Genomic DNA, 15,242 nt, shown 5'->3' on the forward strand with positions numbered 1-15,242 from the left:
ACTTAAAAAGTGTTTATGTTCTAACAATTTAGTAGCCATTTGAAAAAAATATATGTACATAGAAAAAAATAATGCACATTTTCCATACATACAATAATATACCTACATTGGAAATAACATACATACACTGAATAGTATAGATGCATTGAAAAAGTACACATATTTTATTTATATTTTTATTTCATTCTTAAGTAACTATAATTAAATAGCTCAATTTATTTGAGTTCTTAAATAACTTCCATTCTTAAATTCTGCAATTATTTACCATGGACCATGTGTGCCTTTGGGGCACTGCACAATTTCGCAGACCCTGGAATCAGATTGGATACTGCCACTCTCATTTCCTCTTCCACACTGGTTTTCCTGGAGTACTTGCATGTTATCGTGGCAATTGCTGTAAAACCAGCATCGCAAAGATCTAATGTCATTGAAAGGAATGTAGTTTAATATTAAAATGGTAAACTATTGAGCTAGTAGATCCTATGGTGTCTGACAGATATTGAGCATCACTGTGTTTCTCTTGAAATTTTAAAATATCCATAGCACCTCTGTGAGTTCACAGTGGCTCCCTAAGGTTCCCTGGCACACCATCTGGAAATTGTAGGATAATTTAACAAGAAGTGTAGAGCAGGTGATCTTAGAGTTGGTCTGGTGGCTTGGTGATGTCCTCAAGGATCCACCCTTTGGCAAGTTGCACCTCATGGTCTCAAGATGGCTGCCATGGCACCAGCATCACATTCTTGCATGACCTTGCAGCCATCAATGCAAGGAAGGAGGGAAGGGTGATGTGCCTGCGTAAAATGTGACCTGCTTTCACTCTCCATCTGCACTTGGTGGTGGATGTCAGACTGGTGCCTGTAGATGCAGAGACATATTAAACTCTTGCCATCCAAACAGGGACAAAAATTAGTGGCCTTGGTCATATCAACTAGACCTGGAATTGGAAGACTGAGAAGTTTTGCCAGCCCAGAAATTCTTAGGAAGACACTATCTCCTTAGTCCACTGGGTTTTATAGTGGTTTTGGGGAGACCAGTACATTGTATATGAGGACATCAGGCCATGCAAAAATTCTCATGCAGTGAAAATATGTTGTTTTGCCTGAATGACATTCAGATTTTCCCTGTAGAGCCACTGGTTTTGGAGCTGTGGAATCTCACCTTGCCTCTAGCAAGGGAGGGGCTTGTCTAGAGGACTAACATCTAGTTGAGCAGGAGTCAGGGAGGAGATCAGATATCTGATCTGAGATTTCAATGAGGAGTAGAAGTTGGCCAAGAGGGAAAACAAGGACTCCAAACAGACAGAACAGCAAGGACAGGGGCAGGTGAGGGCACGTGGTTCATCTGAGAATGTGTTTTGGGTTTATGAGATGAATTGGGGCTAGGACTTACAGCTAACAAAGGGAGGATGTTTTTATCCTGAAACCATGAGAGATACTGAAAGGTTTTAAGTCAGGAAGGACTCGATTATATCTATAGTCTTGGGAATAACAACTACTGTGCAGCAGAAATTGCATGGTATTCATAAAATTCATTTCTTTTCCTCCTGGGCACACAGTAGACTACATCTCTGAGATCGACTGCAGTCAGGTGAAGCCGCATGACTGCATTCTAGCCCAGCAAATATGGATGAAACGGATATTTACCAGTGCTAGGCCCAGCCCATAATAACCTCCTGCACAACCCTCCACATTATCTCTTTCCCCATTTGGTGGAGAATCAAGGACCTAGATGGGGGAGCTCCAAGACGGAAGTAGCCTGGGTCCCTGAGTCGCCATCTGGGGAAGAGCCTGCTATACACTGTTACGTGAGCAATGAAGCAATTTTTCCTATGCTGAGGCCTTGCAATGTTGGGGTGATTTGTTACAGCAATTAACCTACTCTGACTAATACCAGCCATAATAAGCGCTACTATCTATTGGGTACTTGCTCTGAATTGGACAATGTGCTAAGTGCATTACACCTCATTTCATCTGCACCGGGATGGGGACCACCATTAGCCCACTTTTATAGAAGAGGAAACTGAGGCTGAGAGAGCAGACAGCAGGAGAAGGACAGAGCAGCCCGACCCCAAACCCCTGGACTCAAGGGCCAAACTGTGTCCTGCTGGCTCCCAGTATGAAAGGAATGGATGACGGTTGGGTGAGGCACGGAGACCAGATGAGGGGTTATTATAGCAATCAGCACTAGCAGGGCGTTCCTGCTGTGAAATGGGTTAACTAATAGGGTTTTGTAGTGTGAATTGAGAGAATGCGTCTGAAGTGTCCAGTGAAGGGCGCCAGCATCTGGCAGGTGTACAATGAATGTTAGTTTGATGTTTCTCAAGGCACTAAGCAAGGACTGAGGAAGCCTGGGTGAAAACAGGAGAGAATTATCCTCATACTCCATCTGCAAGGACGATCCCATGGTGTCACCCCGGAAGCAGCACTGGCAGTAATTCAGCAAAGAATGAGGGAGACGGAGAAGCTGAGGGTTGGACGATTGTCTTATGTTGCTATTTTTTTATTATTGATGTTTGAATTTTTTATTTTTACTTATGTGTACATAATAGTTGTATACCTTTATAGGGTGCATGTGATGTTTGATACAGGCATACAGTGTGAATTAATCAAATCAGGGTAATTGGGGTATCTGTCACCTCAGGCATTTAACATTTGTGTTAGGAACATTCCATTTCCTCTCTTTTAGTTATTTTAGAGTATATCCTAACTTATTGTTGATGATAGTCACTGCTGGACTATCAAATAGCTTATGTTGCCATTTACAGGAACACGGACGGAAGCCTAAGAAACATCTTGTACAATGTGCTGCAGGACACGGAAGAGGGAGAGAACCAGGCTAAAGATAACGAGCAAGAAAGCAGATCCTGAGACCTTCTGGGACGAGATTTGTTCAATGCAGGCCTTGGATTCCCCGGCCTTGGGCTCTCAAGTGTTGTCAACAAGCTGTGCCGCCTTGTCCACATGTATCCACTTCTGTCCTGAAGTAGATACATTTCATCTGCACAATCATGGGCCAGTTCTCTCACTACTTTGTGCCTCATTTTTATTATCTGAAGATGGGAATAAGAAGCAATGGGACGTCCAGCCTGAGCAAGAGCAAGACCCCGTCTCTACAACAAAAACAGAAAAATTAGCTGGGTGTGGTGGTGGGCGCCTGTAGTCCCAGCTACTCGGGAGGCTGAGGCAGGAGTATGACTTGAGCCCAAGGACGTTGAGGTTGTAGTGAGCTGTGATGAAGCCACTACACTCTAGCAAGGGTGACAGAGCAAGACTCTGCCTCAAAAAAAAAAAAAAAAGAAAGAAAGAAAAAAGAAGAAGTAATGGAACTTATCTCATAGGGTTGCTGTGAATATGTGCAGAGTGCTTGGCACAGTGTTGGAGATGCAGTGAGTAATGGTAGAAATGATCAGTAAAATTCCCTCATCTCCTTCATTATTTCTGTCTCTAGCGATACATACAAACACGCCGACGTGGCTATGAGCACGAGCAGAATCCTCGCCTGTCCTGTTCCTGCCACATCTCCATCCAGCCCTTAGAAGAGTGACTGGCTCACTGTAGCTATTTACACATTTGGTGAATGAAGGAATAAGGAAACCCACCTCACTGTGTCCCTCCTCCCTCCCTCCCTCTCTCACCCCTTCCTTCCTTTCTTTCTTCTCTTTTTCCTTCCACCCATCTATCCATCCATCCATCCATCCATTTTAGAAAGGCAGCAGTGGTGTATATCACGAGTTTTTTTTTTCACTTGTGGTAAAATACAAATTATATAGAATTTACCATTTTAACGGTTTCTAAGTGTGCAGTTCAGTGACATTAAGTACATTCACATTGTTATGCAACTATCTCTATCATCCATCTTCAGAACTTTTTCATCCTCCCAAACAGAAAATCTGTACCTGTTAAACACTAATTCCCCTTTCTTCCTTCTCCCCAGCCCCTGGGAACCACCATTCTGCTTTCTGTGTCTATGAATTTCACTACTCTAGGTGCTTCACGTAAGTGGAATCATATACAGTGTCTGTCCTTTTTTGACAGCCCACAAGTTTTGTGACCACATAAGCTGTGTAATACTGGGAAACTCAACCTCCCCGAAACTCCACTTCTTCATCCATAAAATTGTAATAATAGTACCTGCATCATATTGTTGTTGTGAGGTTTAAATGAGATACTGTACATAAGGTAGTTAACCCAGTGCCTGGCACACAGAACATGCTCAATAAATATTAGTTATATCTAGCTATATTTTCTATTTTTATTTATATATGTATTTCTTACAGACTGAGTCTCACTCTGTCGCCTGGGCTGGAGTGCAGTGGCACAATCATAGCTCACTGTAACTTCGAATTCCTGGGCTCAAGCGATCCTCCCACCTCAGTCTCTGGAGTAGCTGGGACTACAGGCATGTGCCACCATGCCTGGCTAATTTTTATATTTTGTAGAGTCAGGATTTCACTATGTTGCCCATGCTGGTCTCAAACTCTTGGCCCAAAGTGATCCTCCTGGCCCGGGCTCCCAAAGTGCTGGGGTTACAGGCACGAGATACCACAGCCCACCCTAAGTAAATATTCTGAATGAATGGACACTGGTATTATGCTTATTGTTGGCATCTAGCACTGTCCTGAGCACTTCACATATATTAACCCATCTAAACTGCACAACGACCCTGTGACATGGCTACTGTCACTACCATCCACACTTGACAGAGGAGAAAACAAAGGTGCAGGGAGGTTGAGGCACATGCTCAGGGTTACGTGGCTGGTTCACAGTAGAGCTGAGATTTAAATCCAGGAAGCCGGTTTCCAAAGTGCACAGGTTTTACCACCACACCACGTGGCCTCTTGCTTATCTACGCTGCTTCACCCGGTGGGGGATCGTCTTTTGCCACTGGGTCCTGGGTCAGGCCATCAGGGTGAGGGCAGGTGTTGGCGCCTCAGGTAGGAGATGCCTATGGGCATCCGGGGAAAAACAATCGAAGATGAGTTTGCTATTTCTTAACCTGAGAGGTCCCAAAGCGATGGGGCTCTCTGCATGCCCCTTGACACGTGCTGGCCTCCTTTGGACCGTGGGGAGCTGGGGTGCAGGGTCTGGGCCGTCCTGTCCAGGTGACGCAGCCAAGCCAGCGCCTTTCCCCTGGTTGGCAGGAAGCTCAGCAATCCTTGACTCCCCACCCCAGCCCTGCCCTGCTGAGATAAAAAAGTTTCTTCTTCTGGGCCTCAGGGCCACCTCCCACCTGGACTTTATTGGCTTCTGAGCACTGTCAGTGAGCCTCTGCATTCCTTTAAAAGGGGCAGAGCCTGTAGTGGGACCAGCGGGTCCTGTGTCGGAGACAAGAGTGCCCAGGACAACAGGTGCGGGTTTCCCAGCAGGTCAGGCAAGCGCCCAGGGCTTGTGCCGTCTCCTCCTGATGTCTGTAGAGGTGAGCCCACTGCCGCATCTTCCTCTGCAGCCTGGCAGAGCGAGGGGTGGCTGCGAATGAATTCAAGGTTGGGGGTCGGGGCCTCCTGTCTGGGCTCTCCTACCACCCACGTCCACTGTCTCTTTCCCCTGCGGCAGGTAGCTATGTGTGACTCTAACATTGGCAATGCCAAGGCGAAGGAGCCGAGCACGGGTGACAGGTGGCGGGTGTCCTGGTACGAGCGGCTGGTGCAGCCCTGCCTGGCTGAGCTGCTGGGCTCTGCCCTCTTCATCTTCATCGGCTGCCTGTCTGTCATCGAGAATGGGACAGACACAGGGGTGCTGCAGCCAGCCCTGGCCCACGGGCTGGCCCTGGGGATCATCATTGCCACACTAGGGAACATCAGGTGAGACCAGCCCCAAGCACTCAGCCTGGGGCTCCCTTGGGGAGCTGGGGTGGGGACAAAGCTGTGGTCAGGCCCCAGCACCACTCAGGACTCCGGGGAGGGCTGTGGAGCAGCGTGGGGTGGCGCCCCAGTCTGCCTGGGGTCCTGTCCTCACTCTGCAGCCTGTGAGCGCCTGGCTTTGGGCAAGTCCTTCTCCAAACTGTAAAATGGGAATAGAAGCGTAGTTTTTCAATGAATTTTTTCCCAAGCCAACATGTCTATCTTGCTCACTATGTCCCAGGCACTATTCTAAGCACTTTGTAGATATTAATCATCCAATCTTCACAAGAACCTTGTGGGGTAGGTCCTGTTATTAGCCTCATTTTACAGCTGCAAAAGAGAAAGTCCATGTAACCTGTCCCAGGTTATAGGGCTGGAAAGTGACAGAGCCAGGAACCAAGTCCAAGCTGTCTGTCTCCAGCACCCAAACCTGAGTGCCTTAAGTTGGGGGTAGGGAGGCGCTGAGAATGAAAAGAAGTGAGGCGCTCAGCACACGCCAAGCACCAGCCGGTACTGGTGGCTGAGTCATTGTTACCACTACAAGGGGTTTAGGGAAAGCAGAGATGTGCAGAGAAACCGACCGGGGGCTTCCCCACTCGGGTGTGCAAGGACCTGCAGTGGCCCCGGCCAGTCAAGTGGTGACCAGAAGGGCAGGCAGAGGGGAAGGGCTCCTCTGGCTCAGCTCTCACTTGGGTGGGGGCTCAGTGGGGAGGTCGGTGGGTTCCCAGGAGAGGCAGCTGTAATGAAGACCTTGAATGGGGCGCCTGGCAGGATCTGGGACAAGGTTGGCCTATATTTAATTTCAATCAGAACATAGATCTGAACAGGGAAACTGAAATACTGTTTCTGACAAAACCAGAATGGAAAGAGAACATCTCTTTCAATGTCCAAGGGAGGCTGCGAGAGGAGTGAAAAGCACGTGATCCGTGAAAAGCACATCTTACCTGGGTCAGCAGGGCAAGTTGATGAACCTCTCTGTGTCCAGTGGTATAAATGTGGGTAATAATAATAGCTGATATTATATACTAACTTTAGAGACAGTACTATCTGCTATACATGAAGTAATTCATTATAGCTTTGCAGCAGCCTTGTCAGGTGGGGATCATTGAGGCACAGAGAGGTTATGAACTTGCCCAAGGTCGCACAGCCATGCAGTGGCACAGCTGGGGTTTGAACCCACGCCTGCTGGCTGGAGAGACCATCTCTCTGGCATTGTAGTATGCTGCCTCTCTGTAATACAAACCTTTTATTCAATCATTGACTTTTTCCACAAATATTGATTCAGCACCTCCTATGTCCAGGCACTGACTTTGAGGTTGTTGAATGGATCCAAGGTAAGGTGTGTAAAGTACCCAGCACAGAACCTGGCACATAGTAAGTGTTCAATAAATATTTGCTGAGTGAACAATGAATGAATGAACAACGTATTTTGACTGTTATTCTAGGGAGCATGTGTGGTCCTCAGGGCATCCAGCACTCTCTTGTTGGAGCCATGCTCAATAACAGTCTCTCCCCAGGTTGGGCAGGTGGGATGGTGGAGGAGAGGCCAATGGCCTGAGGGATTCTAGCTGTCCAGGATCCCTGGGAAGCCACCCCATCCCCCTGGAAAGCCAAAGCATCCCGTTTGCTTTGGCAGAGCCCAGATGAGCCACCTGAGGCCAGATGGGCCTGGCAGCTCCTTTTCCTGACTTTTGGAGACTGAGTACCGGCTGGTGCTTTCATATCATGCAGGAAGCTCACCTGAGAGTCTAGGCATAGAGCTGGGCCAGACAACCTGGGCAGTTGGTCGAGAAGTATCAGAGTGTCGGACAAAGTCCTTTTGTCCAGAGCCAAGGTCCTCTGTCCAGTCTCAGCTCAATGCCGTGTCCATTGGGGGTGGGCAGGCTCACCGGTGGGCTCTTAATATCTAGGGGCACTTTGGCTCTTGTGTGATGTGGGGGGTCATTGGGTCACTTTCCCTAATTGGGGGGTATCTCTTCCTGGGAACCAGATGGATGTAATGCGCCAACCTCTGAGAACAGTCCCTCCATCAGAGTGGGGTTGGATAGGACACCAATACCGATGGGGGTGCAGGAGATTGGGGGCCTCCTGGCTCTGGGGCTGGGGCTGGTTGAGCATCTTGGTAAACAGGAAGCTCTTTACCCACAAGCAAGGCAGGTGCCAGCCAACTGGAAGCTTCCTTCTGACCCCAAGTTCTGACTCATCTAGCTCCCATGCTCATCCCAAACTCCCGATCCCAATCCCTGCCCCCAACAGGAGCCCTCACCGCCACCCCCAGTTCTCAACACCATTTTCAACATGAATCCTAACCTACGAGTTTCACTCCTCACACTCTCAGGCCACAAATGGGTATTTCTTGGCTGAGCAGTTCCATCGATAGCTCTTATTCTGAGCCTCGCTACCCACAAGGGGAGGCCAGGACATGGCTCTTGGACTACTAACTCGGAGCCTGGGGTCTCAGTCTGACCTGCAGCCACCTCTCTGGAGATGGGAGGGAGCTCTGAGGGAGTCTGGAAGGAGTTAAGGGACAGTCTCCCTGCATGTTCTTCCTCTGAGGCCACCCTGGGGTCTGGGCTTAGGCTTAGGGGCTGCTCTCCCCTTCCCTTGGCTCCCCCCGTGTCTGTCACCCCATCATTGGACACCTCAGGGAAAATGGCAGCCATCTGGTGCCTCTTCCTGTCTGGGCTGGACCCTGGACTGACTCTGGCCTTGCAAGCTCATCCTGGGGGACTGGTTGGGACACATTCTCTCAGGTGACAGAGTCGTGGTTGGCTGTGGACCGTGGCCTCATGACTTCCTTCTGCTCTTGTGGGTTACAGTGGGGGACACTTTAACCCTGCGGTGTCCCTGGCGGCCATGCTGAGTGGAGGCCTCACCCTGATGATGCTCGTTCCCTACTGGATCTCCCAGCTGCTCGGGGGGCTGATCGGGGCTGCCCTGGCCAAGGTGGGTGACCCCCAGGGGGCTGGGCTGGAGGCTTCGGCTCTATGGGACGGCTGGAGGTGTGTGTAGGGGGAGACGGTGGGCACTGGGGAAATGCCCAACTCTTGGCTTGTTTCTGCCCGTGGAACTCGGTGGACCCTTTCCTACTGAGGAGGGGCACATCCTGTGGGGCTTGTCCCTTCCAAACCTGCCCTGTTCTGTTTCCATTTGGACACAGCCCTTCCCTGCAGACTGTGAAGCAAATTCAGGACTTGGCATCTTCTTCCTGAGCCCATTTTTGGCTTTGGAGTTGATCAGGATAGTTGGAATGGCTTTTTTGTTCTGTTTTGTTTATTCACTCACTCATTCACTTGTTCCTTCATTCTACAAACATCTCACTAAGCACTGAGGATTCAGGATGAATATGATTATTATCCTCGAGAAACTCCTGAATTAACTTCTGTATGTTCTCCACTTTGCTTGCCTTTAAACTGAGTTACCTTTGACAGGAGTGGGTATTCACGGTTGGAATCTTCCCATCACAACAGGAAGGCCAGCTCTTCCTCTCAGCCACAGGATTTGTATAGCTCTACACACAAATCTATGGATGGACTCCCTCCCTCCCTCCTTCCTCTTCTTTCCCATCCCCCTTTCCCTCCTTCCTTCTGCCCTTAAGTATCAGTTGAAACTGAGACCCTTCGAGACCTGGGTCTCGCCTGCTGAGTGTGGTGGATGGGAGAGCCATCAGCCCGGCTGTGCCTGGGTCTAAAGCTCTCAGCCCTAGTCCACTGCAGGCTCTGGTCCAAAGTCTCATTTTGTGTCTCCCCCTGCCCTGGTCTCTTCATGCCACCACGTGAAACCCACAGCCTGTTTCCCTGTCCGTGGAAGGCGGCCTGGATCTCCCCCCTCTGATTCTCTATGGAAAGTGGTGCCCAGACTCGCCCTCAAGCCCTGCCACGTGAAACTTGTCAAACACAATTCTGACAAGCGCGCAGCAGCAGCTGCTGTTCACGGAGCACATCCTCCTTGCTGAGCACTTCCCACTTAGTCCCTTAATCTCCCAGCAACTTCATGAGAAACCACAGTGAGTCCTTGGAGAGTGTTTTCTGTGTGCCAGGCATGCCAAGACCCTTACTTGTGACCTAGGAGCTGTCATTATCGCCCCCACTCTATAGATGGGGAAACGGTGGCACAGAGAAGCCAGTAACTTGCCGAAGTTCAGACAAGCTGGTGAGCAGCGGAGCCCAGGAGCCCGTGTGCTCCACTGTCTTCCTTCTCCAGGCGCTGTGGCCACCCGAGGCCCATTTCCTGCGGAGCTAACGGAACCTCAGCCGCAGGGCTCTCCTTGCACAGGTCCCTCCCAAGGTCCTGTGGGGCCTGGCGCTGTGTTCACCCGATCATATGTGTTTGTAAAGGTTGCAAGCAGATGTGTTTATGTTCTTTTTCTCAGAGGGCCATCTAAGTTACATAAGCTCAGGCCCGTAACCCCTGGAGCCACTGCTGGGTCGTCCCCACTCCTCAGATCAGCAAAGTGAGGCTCAGAGAGGTCCCATAGCTCACCCAGAGTCACACAGTCAGAACCTGGGGAGCTGGGACGTGGACCCAGATGTGTCTACCTGCGCGTTGGCCTAACCCCTCACTGGCTCTTAAGGTGGGCAGCGTGCACTTTTAGGCCCCCTCCCCTCAGCTCCCAGCTGTGTCTCTGCCCGCTGTGAGGCTCAGCGGCTTCTCTCTGCAGGCAGTGAGTACTGAGGAGAGGTTCTGGAATGCAACTGGGGCAGCCTTTGTGACAGTCCAGGAGGAGGGGCAGATGGCAGGAGCATTGGTGGCAGAGATCATCCTGACGATGCTGCTGGCCCTGGCCGTGTGCATGGGAGCCATCAATGAGAGGACCAAGAGCCCTCTGGCCCCATTCTCCATCGGCTTTTCTGTCACTGTGGACATCCTGGCAGGGTAAGTGTCCCTTGGCAATGGGACAACTGTGCCCAGATCGGGGCTGTCCTGGCTCTGGATGAGGTCAAGCCTGAAGGTCACAGACTCAGCTACTTATAGGGGCCAGGCAGCTGCTGCAGATGGGGGCAGTGGGTTGGCCCTGGGCAGACAACAGGGAGTGGTGGGGACTGTGGTGTTTAAGGACTTCTGTCAATTCAATGCTAGTCAGTCATTGCTTTATCAGAAAATGGGTCTAGGGTGACCCTTTCATTCAAAAAAATACAGAAATCTGGATTTTTATGTGACGTTTTGCAATTTTGGTAAATAAAACATTCCTGCAGGCTGTGTTCATTCAGCCAGTGGGAAGCCAGGTTTTAGCCTCAGGCTTACAAAGAGCAGCTACAGCCACCATGTCCTTGATTTTGAGCCCCCTAGCAGTCTTCGGGACAGCTTAAGGAGACAAAGTTGGGTCAGGGATTATTTCTCCATTTTATATTATAGATGAGAAATCTGAGGCTCAGAGAGGATGGAATGGGACGGTAAGGTCGATGGGCAGTGGCAAATTAGGTGACAGATCTGAGACGAGGGGATTCCTAATATACAACACCTTCTTTTGTACACAGAATGTAGTCTAGCCCTTCTCCTGGGTAAGCTCTGCTATCTTTGGGAGGAGCTGCCCAGGCGGGACTGGGGAATGTGTAAAGTGTGGCCATGCTTTGCTGCCCCCTAGTGGTCTGTGGTTCACGTACAAGTCTTTTGACTGGTTGCTGGACACATGGCCCACCAGCTTGAGTGAATGGGCTGAGGATCCAGACCCAGAACTAGAGAGTTGCACCTGGGACCTAGGGAACAGTCCCCCTGTAGGAGATTGAAAGCCCAAATTTGTAGCACAAGTCTCACTGAGTTGGCTAGGTTATAGTTAATGCTGTCGTACATGAATTATATGCAAGGCATGGGCTCTCTATGCATTTTCTCTTTGACTCCTGATAACAACCTATGGGATAGGCACTTTGACCTCAGTTGAAACACAGGAGGTTAAAGGAAGGTCCCACAGCTGGAACTAGCTGGGCTGGGCTTTGAGTCTAGGTCAGCTTGACTCCAAAGTGGGTGACAACTGCTTGACTTTGCTTTATAGACTTTGGAGAGGACTGAGATCCAGCCTTTCCCTGCCATCACCAAATAGGCATTCTTTGCTGGTCATTTTTCTCTTAGGGGGTGTAGGGAGTGCCATACTCTATGCCTAGGGAAAAGCCACGGCTTTTTGCTTCCCAATGTTCAGAATCCACCCCAGAGTCCATGATATGGGAGTTTTCAGAGAGTTTCTGGGGTCTGCGTGCCCTAGGCCTAGTTGGGGACATGACTTTGAGGGGAGGTGGGGCCTGGCTGGGATCCTGGTGACCAGTGTGCTGGCTGTTTGCAGGGGTAATGTGTCTGGAGCCTGCATGAACCCTGCCCGTGCCTTTGGACCTGCGGTGATGGCCAACCACTGGGGCTTCCACTGGATCTACTGGGTGGGCCCATTCCTGGCTGCCCTGCTGGTGGGACTGTTCATTAGGTAGGAGTGTGACTCAGTCACTGGCCCATCTGGTGGGCACCTGGTGACTGCTCCAGAGCATCCAGGAATGGAGGGTAGGCTCTCACCTCAGTTTGGAGAGGAAAGAAGGAGCCTCTTCAGACAAAGACATGGCTCTATGAAGGACCTCTGGTTGCAAGTGACAGAAACCCATCTCACAACAGCGTATGTCATAAAGGGGAATTCATGATCTCACATAATCCAAAAGTTCACAGTAGCAGTGGCTTTCAGTAGAGCTCAAGCAATGTCTTCAGGACTTGGACTTTCTCATAGGCTCTGCTTTCTTCTGTGTGGGCTTCCTGCTTAGGCTCTCCAAGAGAGGAGAAGGTGCTCACCGGACTCTCTAGGTTTCTATCCTAGCAGCTTAACAACTCCAGAGGAAACAGAACAAGAGCTTTAGCAAAAACCCTGGCTCTGATGTTCACTGATTTGGACTGGCCCAGCCTGGGTCACGTGCCCACCTCTGAGTCCATCACTGTGGCTCTGGGGCTCAGGCGCTCTTGTTGGCTGTGCCTGGAGCATGAGCTGAACACTGGAACTGGGGTGAGGCCAGCCTTTACCCGAACAACTGAGAGTAGCACAGAGGGCAGGGGAGGAGTGGGGCCTACAGGGGTGTGGTACAATTCCAGGGGGCCATCCACATAGGAAAACCATATAAATGGTGTCCCCAACAGCACCTGTGTCAGGAGACGACTTCACATAAAGTACAATGTGGACAGTGCTCCCCAGGGCTGGGCAGTGGATAATAAGGGTGATGTTACCAGAAGGGGATGTGGATTCCAGTTAGGAAACACTAACGAGTTCCCTCTGCCCTGTCTGACCTCTTCTCCTTGGGCTCTCTTCTTACACTTTGCTCCTTCTGCTCCAGGTAGTGCGGGGATCTGTCTGGACTTAGCACATACAAGTTGGGCTTCCCTCGCACTGTCTGGGGAGGACAGGCACTGGGCTGGGCTGATCTAGATGGCCTACACCACTGCCCGCCCGAAGTCCTTGGGGCCTTCGGGACCCAGCCTGTGGCTCTGTGAAATATATCACTAATAATTCTGTCTGCTGCTTTCAGAATGGCAGCAGTGACCATCGTCAGGAAAAGGGTTGGAAACCAAATAGGAAACAGTGTCCCCCTCTCCCCAGAGGGACCTAGCTATGAAGTCTGGGAAAGCTCAGGAAGTCATCTCTCTGGAGAATGCTGGGGTGGAGACATACGATGAAGGGCTGGGTCTCTCCTCCAGGGCTCAGAGACCTCACTGAGCCTCTTTTGTAGGTTCTTCATTGGAGATGGGAAAACCCGCTTAATCCTGAAGGGACGGTGAAGCTGAGCTGGTGGGATCCCTGCTGCTACTGCTGCCCTCACCTGAACCATCCTCTACTTAGGAAAGGACAGCTTCTGCATTTCCTGCCAGGACAGAGGCCCAGAGGAGCAACTGACTCACTTCCACCAACTCGGGTCCGGCTTCTCGGACAGACTGCTGCTCAGTCCTGAAGAGGATCTAAGTTCCTGGAGTTCCTTTGTGCTCATCAGAGCCCTCAGCCTGGGGAGCATGTTGCCAGCACTTCCCAGAGAGAGGTGGAAGCAGCACAACAGAAGATTTTTCTTGAGAGGAAGCTCCCAGCATTGGGAGAGGAGGCTGTTGCTGTGGATCAGCTCGTTTCCTGCACCTCGTCTCCTTGTCTTGTTCCTTGGTTCCCCTGTTACAGAAGGGGCCTGACCACTTTTTCTTGCTTCCCGAGCTGACAATCTTGCTTTGCAATAAATAGTCCAGTGTTTCCTTCCATGTGCCCATGGGCTTGCCTTTCATTTGAGAAATGGGCACCACTAGGAGACATCCAGAGTCTGGGGTTGTGCCTTGGCTGTCCAGGGTGGCTAAGCCTAGGACCCAGCCTGGAGTCCAGTGCCACGGTAGGTACTTGGAGTGCAGGCCAACCCAGAGCCTGTGTTCGCTTGGCCAGGTGCATCCTGGAGCTCAGTCTAGAGCTCAGAGTACATTCTACATTCCAACGTGGACTCTAGTCAGTGTCAATTCCAGATCATAGACCTAGAGACCCTGCTGAAAAGTCCAACGCAGAGTTCATGGTCTGAGTGACAGCCCAGTGTTGTCCTGGACACAAATCAGCCCATTCACTGCACTCCAGCTGGGGGTGGGGGTGGGGCAGAAAGGCAAGAATTTCCTGAGGATGTAGAATCCTGAGCAAGTGGCACAGTATAGGCCTGAAGAGACAGTGGCCTTTGGATAGAAGATATGAGTATAATGAATAAGAAAGGATAAAGAGACACATTCGGAACTTCACACCTTTCAAGTAAAGCATGTATCTTCTCTGGGAGAATCTATGGCTCATTTATAGGAAATGATCGTTATAATACCATAAAGGACTATCAGGGAAATACGATTCTCAATAGCTAATAAGATGAGCAAAATGCTCACTGGGGAAAATCACCAATACAATAAGAGACTGCCTGTAGAGAAAATGGATACAACATATATCCAAATATCCGACATATTCCTGGAGAAAAAGAAAACAAGAATGACTACATGTCTAAAGAAAAGAAGGAAATATGATAAAATCAGAAATAAACTACAACACTCACAAAGAGTAAAAGGCGTTAAAAGTTACTATTTGGTGAAATAAACTTTTGACAAATGTAGTAAACTGTTGCTCCATGAATTAATATAAACATATTTGCAGATAGGCTATGTCTCAGGAGTTTTGCAGAGCTTTGCCCTGAAGGAATATGTGAACGTGTTGGTTTGCATATCAAAAGCTGCTGTACCTCGGGAGGGCATCTCTAAAAGACAGTAGCGGCTGTATCCCACAAGGTACCGCATTTCTCAGACCTAAAGGTTTGGATTTGCTTTGTAAAGCAAAGCAGATCTGTTAAAAACTACAGGATGAGAGCTGATAAAAGAGTGCCCGCCCTGAACAGACAGCCGCCTGAACAGTCCGCCTATGGCTAAAAGCAATCAGCCCAAGGGGCAGTTC

The 15,242-nt window shown here is 49.9% G+C and overlaps 1 protein-coding gene across 1 annotated transcript; it reads left to right on the forward strand.

Moving 5' to 3' along the window:
• Positions 1-5,330: 5,330 nt before the first annotated feature.
• LOC105810953 (aquaporin-8) lies at positions 5,331-13,632 on the forward strand. Its single transcript, XM_012645025.1, has 6 exons — positions 5,331-5,415; positions 5,553-5,800; positions 8,659-8,785; positions 10,500-10,714; positions 12,114-12,248; positions 13,528-13,632. The coding sequence occupies exons 1-6, from the start codon at positions 5,404-5,406 to the stop codon at positions 13,574-13,576; spliced, it is 786 nt and encodes a 261-aa protein (XP_012500479.1). The 5' UTR covers positions 5,331-5,403; the 3' UTR covers positions 13,577-13,632.
• The last annotated feature ends 1,610 nt before the right edge of the window (positions 13,633-15,242 follow it).

The sequence above is a fragment of the Propithecus coquereli genome, unplaced genomic scaffold (assembly GCF_000956105.1).
Source record: "Propithecus coquereli isolate 6110/MARCELLA unplaced genomic scaffold, Pcoq_1.0 Scaffold223, whole genome shotgun sequence".
Lineage (NCBI taxonomy): Eukaryota > Metazoa > Chordata > Mammalia > Primates > Indriidae > Propithecus > Propithecus coquereli.

Bases quoted from the DNA above. Each gene is read 5' to 3' on its own strand.
- LOC105810953 (XM_012645025.1), top strand. The intron at 5,801-8,658 runs GTGAGACCAGCC...TGTGGGTTACAG, and splicing joins GCCACACTAGGGAACATCAG to TGGGGGACACTTTAACCCTG. The intron at 10,715-12,113 runs GTAAGTGTCCCT...GGCTGTTTGCAG, and splicing joins ACTGTGGACATCCTGGCAGG to GGGTAATGTGTCTGGAGCCT.